At 66.7% G+C, this 6,059-nt stretch overlaps 4 protein-coding genes across 4 annotated transcripts in view; 3 read left to right on the forward strand and 1 right to left on the reverse strand.

The window, feature by feature from the left end:
- The window catches only part of PFL1_02088 (uncharacterized protein), a gene marked incomplete at both ends in the record, with an annotated part of 1,912 nt that extends 1,653 nt beyond the window's left edge, over positions 1–259 (forward strand). Inside the window, one exon of the mRNA XM_007879599.1 lies at positions 14–259. Within this exon, the coding sequence (XP_007877790.1) occupies positions 14–259 (246 nt within the window). The remainder of the gene's footprint in view (positions 1–13) is intronic.
- A 983-nt stretch (positions 260–1,242) lies between these two features.
- Positions 1,243–2,504, forward strand: PFL1_02089 (uncharacterized protein; the record flags this gene model as incomplete). The annotated part of the gene is made up of 3 exons (XM_007879600.1): positions 1,243–1,968; positions 2,103–2,282; positions 2,433–2,504. The coding sequence occupies 3 exons, from the start codon at positions 1,243–1,245 to the stop codon at positions 2,502–2,504; spliced, it is 978 nt and encodes a 325-aa protein (XP_007877791.1).
- A 309-nt stretch (positions 2,505–2,813) lies between these two features.
- PFL1_02090 (uncharacterized protein) lies at positions 2,814–3,771 on the reverse strand (the record flags this gene model as incomplete). The annotated part of the gene is made up of 5 exons (XM_007879601.1): positions 2,814–2,873; positions 3,003–3,010; positions 3,136–3,227; positions 3,343–3,351; positions 3,686–3,771. The coding sequence occupies 5 exons, from the start codon at positions 3,769–3,771 to the stop codon at positions 2,814–2,816; spliced, it is 255 nt and encodes an 84-aa protein (XP_007877792.1).
- A 538-nt stretch (positions 3,772–4,309) lies between these two features.
- PFL1_06852 (uncharacterized protein) lies at positions 4,310–5,734 on the forward strand (the record flags this gene model as incomplete). Its single annotated transcript, XM_007879664.1, has 2 exons — positions 4,310–5,251; positions 5,435–5,734. The coding sequence occupies 2 exons, from the start codon at positions 4,310–4,312 to the stop codon at positions 5,732–5,734; spliced, it is 1,242 nt and encodes a 413-aa protein (XP_007877855.1).
- Positions 5,735–6,059: the final 325 nt, after the last annotated feature.

A 6,059-nucleotide genomic window follows, 5' to 3' on the forward strand; every position in this document is an offset into this window, starting at 1 on the left:
CATCACTGTCCAGCGCCTCTACGACGACGGTTGGGCACTTGGCCGCACCGAGGCGGGCACCGAGGGCGCCTTCCCGCTGGTCTGCGTCACGTCGACCAAGGGCGGCACCACCAGCGGCGGCTCGGGCGAGGGCCTCGGGTCGAGCACCGGCGGCGTGACGAGCGGCAACGACGGCAACGTGACGAGCAGCGTCGACGGCGCCGTCACGGCCGACGAGGGCTTCACCAGCGACGCCACGGGCCTGCAGCAGCGGCGATGAGCGCCGGGGAGGTGGGGCCGGGGGCGGGGCATCGTGCCTCGTTCTCCCCCCCCTCTTTCCTTGCCTCGCCACCTTTCACGACCCTGCTCGCATCTCCGCCACCATAGAAGCTCCTGCCGCTGCTCGCGTTTCAACCTTCTCTTCCTAGGACTCGCACTCGCCCTCGCCCTCGTCAGCGGCCGAGTTCGCTGCCGTGCGCCTCGCCCTTGCGCAGCCTGCGCCGCGCATCGGCGCTCCCAACATCTTGTCACGGGCTCCCCTGCTTTTCGCTTCCTATCCGCCCCAGCAGCCTCTGCTCGGGGCAAGGGATGGCCTGACGGTCCACACGCTGGACCCCCGGCCTTGCCTCGCCTTTCTGCCCCCACTGCCCACTCTCGTTTTGGCTCCTGCTGCCTGCCCCTCTGGCCCTCTACGTGCGCCGAGGCTCGGGCTTCAGGACTGGTCCGTAGCTTTGCCCCCTCTCTTCCTGTGCCTCTCCCCTCCTCTTCTCCCCTCGCCTCTCTTTTCCCCGTCCCCACCGCCCCGTCTCTCGTCTACACGCTCCTTTGCGGTCTTGGCCTGATCTCTGCCCCTCCCTGTATCCTCTAAGCCTCTCCCCGATCCCCCTCCGTCTCCCCCCACAGCTGGTGAGGCCCTCCACGATAGAGGGTCTCCGGCGTCTTGTCGCTCTTTGAGAATGTGCCCACTCCACTCTGCCCTGATTGCCTGTGCGCTGTGGTCTGCCTGCTCGCATGTCTGTGGCGGCCGCGACGACGACGACGAGGAGCGCGGGTTGGCTGCTGCGCACGGCCGTGACTTCGTGTTGGATGCCCAGCGGTACACGCGCGTGTGTGGAGGAGCGCCGACGATGTCGGCATGACGCGCGTCCATCCTCGCTCCCTCCTCGCCACCTCCATCTCCCTGATCCCCTCACGCTTTGCTCCGACCCGACCAACTCTCCCGCTTGTTCGACGTCCTGTCTCTGGCGCACACGGTCCGCAAGCATGCCAGCCGTATACCCGCTCACAATCCCGCCGTCGCTGCTGCTAGCCGTGCACGGCTACCGCAAGGGCTCGCTGTCGCTCTCGGGATCCGTGGCAGCCGCGACGGTCGGGTACGCTTCGCTGGCCAACCCGCACCCGCTGTTCGGGACGCTGCTGCTCGTCTTCTACTTTACCGGATCACGGGCGACCAAGGTCAAGGCCGACGTCAAGAGGCGGTACGAGCGCGAGGCCCACCTCGCACACGACGACGGCGACGCCGAGGATGGGGCGGCCGTCAAGAGGGGTGCGGGAGAGGGCGGCAACCGTTCGGCCACGCAGGTGCTGTGCAACTCGCTCACCGCCGTCGTCGCCGCCGCCGCATACCGTCTCCTCGTCCTCTCGCCCTCCTCGGACTGGACGAAACACCTGCCGCGCTGGATGACGAGCGAGATGCTGCTCCTCGTCGCCGTCGGACACTACTCGGCCTGCCTCGGCGACACGCTGGCATCCGAGCTCGGCATCCTCTCCACCTCTCCGCCCCGCCTCGTCATCGCGCCCTGGAGGACGGTGCCGAGGGGCACCAATGGCGGCGTCTCCGCGTGGGGCACCCTCGTCTCGGCCGTCGGCGGTGGCATCATCGGCGCCGCGACCGTCGCGTGCCTCTCGTTCACCAGCGCTCCCCTCACGTCGACCAAGGCCATCAACGTCGTCTCCCTCGCCACTCTGGCAGGTTGTGCAGGGTCAATGGTCAGTCGTCGTCGTCGTCGTCGTCGTCTGAAACACCTCCGGCTTCCCCTCGAAACGCGGCAGTCTGACTGACACTCCCTTTGCTCTCCTGCTCCTCTCCGCTCCGCTGCACCGCACGCGCACGCGCACCACAGATCGACTCGATCCTCGGCGCCACGCTGCAGCAGACGCTCTTTTCAAAGGAGCGCGGACAGGTCCTCGTCGGATCGCCTGCCGCTCCTTCGTCGTCGGCGCCGTCGGCGCGCCGAAGCAGGCTGGTGGAGAATGAAGGGTGGGAGGCCATCACGGGCTACAACATCCTTTCGAACAATTCGGTACGTCGCCTCCTGCCTGGCATCAGAAGCGGGAGATGAAGAAGGCGAGGCGAGGCGAGGCACGAGTCGCTGATCTGATCCCGGTCGGCCTCCCCCCCCTGCTCGCTCGCTCGGTCGTGCACCGTTCAACAACGTCGCTCGCATCCGCAGGTCAACTTTATCGCTTCCCTCGTCACGGCCCTTGGTACCGCCCACGTCGGCACAGCCTGGTCCGTCCTCTGAGCAGCGGCTGCATTGCAGAGGCAAAGGTCAGACGCCGCACCTTCCTCACCGACCTGCGCCTTTCCTGGGCTGTCCCTCTGTAGACCCGACCCGAACCGACCCGACACACTCGACAAGGCGAACCGACCGCTGGCTGTTTCCGCGCTACGGAAGACGGATTTGCTTTGATTGCTCCTCTCCGCGTACTGGTGCTTCTACGACGGCGACGACGGACGGCTCGGCGACGGCATGTCGCTCGACCACGGGCGGCAACGGCGAGGGCGAGGGCGAGGGCGGAGGCAAGGGCGGCGGCGATGCAGGCAGGGCCGATCAGGGGTTGAGGCTGTGCGGGAAGTTGCCCTCCTCTCGCTGCTCGTCCCACTTGGCGATCTGTCACGTGGAGAAGAGGTGGTGGGGGGGGGGAGTTGGGGCGAGCGACATCAAAGGATCAGCGCCAGGATCTCTCGATGCTTGAGCGGCCCCATGCGAGGCGACGAGGGAGATCCCCGCGGTACTCACCCACTCGTCTGCAGCAGGAGCAGGTCGCCATGGCATGAAGAAAGGGAATAAGGGGAGGGTGCGAGGACGGCTGGTGGTCAGGTCCCTGTGCGACCTGCGCGTCTGGACGAGCGGCGGGCCAAGATCCACTCACTGGGGCAGAGGGAGTGGTAAGCGCGGAAGAACTGCTTGCAGGGCGTGAACTCCTCTCCCTTGGCGTTGATGCACTTGTAGTAGTCGACGTAGCTGCAGAGCGGGCGGGCGGACAATGGAGGCCGACAAGGACCTGGTCAGCGCCTCGGCAAGCCGAGAGAGGGCAGAGGGGCCACGGGGCGGGCACAGATGGGTGCAAGGAACTCACTTCTGCCAGCTGTGCGAGGTGGGGAACACGCCGATGCGAACGGGGTGAAGGAGGAGCAGGAGGAGGCCGTCAGCTGTCGGGTCTCTCGATGGTGTAGCGGCGGTAGGAACGGGCGGCAGCTGTCCGAGTAACTGGGGGACTGCAGGCCCCAAGGTGCGGCGGCTCTGCGGTTCAACGCCATCGACTGCGTTTGGCCGCATCGATGGCCTGCGTGCCGAAACCATCGCTGGCCACGAGTCTTTGAAGCCAGGACGAGGCAACGACATGGTGGCCAGGATCCGTAGGCGACATGGCGGCATGGCTGGGCAGGATTGCAGGCAGGGACGAGAGAGGAGACACGAACCAGTGCTTGGTCTGGTTCTGGTTGGGGAACCGGGCGTCAAACGAAGCCGTCTGGAGGGTGAAGGACTTGGTCTCGCTGTCGGACATGGTGCAAGTGGCTGCTGAGCTGGCGGTGGTGGTGGTGGTGGCGGTGGCGATGGGGGATGCAGCGAGCGGCGGTGGCGGTGATGGTGATGACGAGCAGAAGCGAGCGCCTCGGTGACGAGTCCGGGTGCGAAGTCCCTGTTGCGACGGCGGGGCCTGGGCTGCCCAGCAGGCTGCCCTTGGGGCGCTGGCTGGCTGGTTGGCTGCCCGCCTTCCGCCCGAAGAAATGGCGATTTCTCAGCCGGAGCGCCAGTGCGGATCGCCTCGGGTCCATCCAAGCGCACACCGGAGCCGACGAGCAGCCCCGGGACAGCCCAGGTTGGCGTCTCAATCAATTCGGACCTCATGGAGCCAGCCAGAAGCAAGGCGCGATCACCCGAGCCGCCGCCGCGACCCTCTGCTGCGCCCTCACTGACCCACCCTCACCCACCCTCACCCACCCTCATCCCACCACCCCTTCACCACCACCACCACCGCCACCACCACCACCACCATTAACTACGTCCTTCCACACCGTATCAACCCCCCGGCGTTGATCGCAATGGACTTCCTCAAGGCCGAGATCGCCAACAAGCGAAAGGCGCTCTCGCCTCCCACGGCCAGCGCATCGCCCTCGGCCTCTGCCGAGCCGCCGACCAAGTACATGCGCAGGGGCGAGCTGGAACGGCTGCAAGAGCAGCAGAGGAGGGCAGAGGAGCAGAAGCAGAAAGAGGAGAGGGAAAAGGCCAAGCGGGCGCGCGAGGACAAGGCCAAGCGGCCCGCCACCGCTGCAGCCGCCTCAGCCTCGGCCTCGGGATCATCGACACCGCGCCGCGACCGCACCACCGGCAGCTCGTCGCCTGCGCCGACGACGGCAGCCTCCTCGTCCGCCAAGGAGGCATTCAACATCTCCAACCACGAGGCGGTGCGGCGGCTGCGTGCAAAGGGGCAGCCCATCCGCCTGTTTGCCGAGACGGACAAGGAGCGGCGCCTGCGGCTGCGCGCCCTCGAGCTCATCGAGGAAAAGGGCAGCACCACGGGCCAGAACGACTTCCGCACAGCCATGCAGAGCGCCGAGACCGACATGGCCCTCGAGCTGCTCGAGCGGCGCAACGCCTCGGACAAGGGCAAGGCAGAGCGCGACAAGCTCGACGGCAAGGCAAAGGACAGCGCCGCCGCCGCCACCACCACCGCCGGCAAGGGAGCGGACGGCGGAGCAGCTGCGTCCGAGGGCGCGGCGGCAGACGAAGACGACGGAAAAAAGGCCGGCAACGAGTACACGGGCATGGACGGGCTGCTGGACCTGAGCCTGATCAAAAAGGACACGGCGCGCGTCTACCCGATCATCTATTACACCCTCAAGGGGCTGCTGCAGGACTGGGCCGAGCACATGGCCGCGCGGCCCGACGACCTCAAGCAGACGACACAGGGCAAGCTGGCCGCGGCCACCCAGGTCCAGGCGTCCGAGTACCTCAAGCCGCTCTTTAAGCAGTTGCGGAAGCGGGTGAGTAGCCGTCGTCGCCCAGAGCCGTCGATGCAGCCGCCGCTGCGCACCTCTTTCCACCCTCACCGAGCCATGCACCGATCCAATCAATGGCTGGCCCATCGACTGGATGACTGACTGACTGACTGATGCTCGCCCGCCTCACCTCGATCCCCTTGTCTCTCACGCCCCCGCCCCTCGCAGACGCTGGCGCCCGACGTGCTGATGCGCATCGCCGAGATCGTGCACTACATGCAGAAGCGCGAATACCGCAACGCCAACGACTCGTACCTCCAGCTGTCGATTGGCAACGCGCCGTGGCCCATTGGCGTGACCATGGTCGGCATCCACGAGCGTTCTGGGCGCGAAAAGATCTTTAGCTCCAACGTGGCCCACGTGCTCAACGACGAGGTGAGCCGCAAGTACATCCAGAGCCTCAAGCGGCTCATGACGTTTGCCCAGACGCGCTACCCGCCAAAGGACCTCAGCATGCTCATGGGCTGAGCGAGGCGCCGCCGTCGCCGCCGCCGCCGCCGCCGCCGCAGGGCGAGAGCGACGAGGATGACGACGTCGAGACCCGGCCAGCGCTCGCCTGCCCTGCTTGTATGTATTTGTAGCCGTCACATTCATTGGTTCTCGATTGCATTGCATCCGTTCTAAAGGGTCCGGGGGGACGAGGTGAGGGGCCCTGCTGGAGAAAGTCGAGCGGGTGCGAGCGAGGTCGAGCATGGGAGCCCTGCCAATCTTGTGCTGTGGCGATTTCACGCGGGGCTTGGTTGGCGGCCTGCCTGGGCCCCGGCCGGCCTGCATTCGCTCAAGTGTGCCGAGC

The sequence above is a fragment of the Pseudozyma flocculosa genome, assembly GCF_000417875.1.
Source record: "Pseudozyma flocculosa PF-1 unplaced genomic scaffold scaffold00005, whole genome shotgun sequence".
Taxonomy (NCBI): domain Eukaryota; kingdom Fungi; phylum Basidiomycota; class Ustilaginomycetes; order Ustilaginales; family Ustilaginaceae; genus Pseudozyma; species Pseudozyma flocculosa.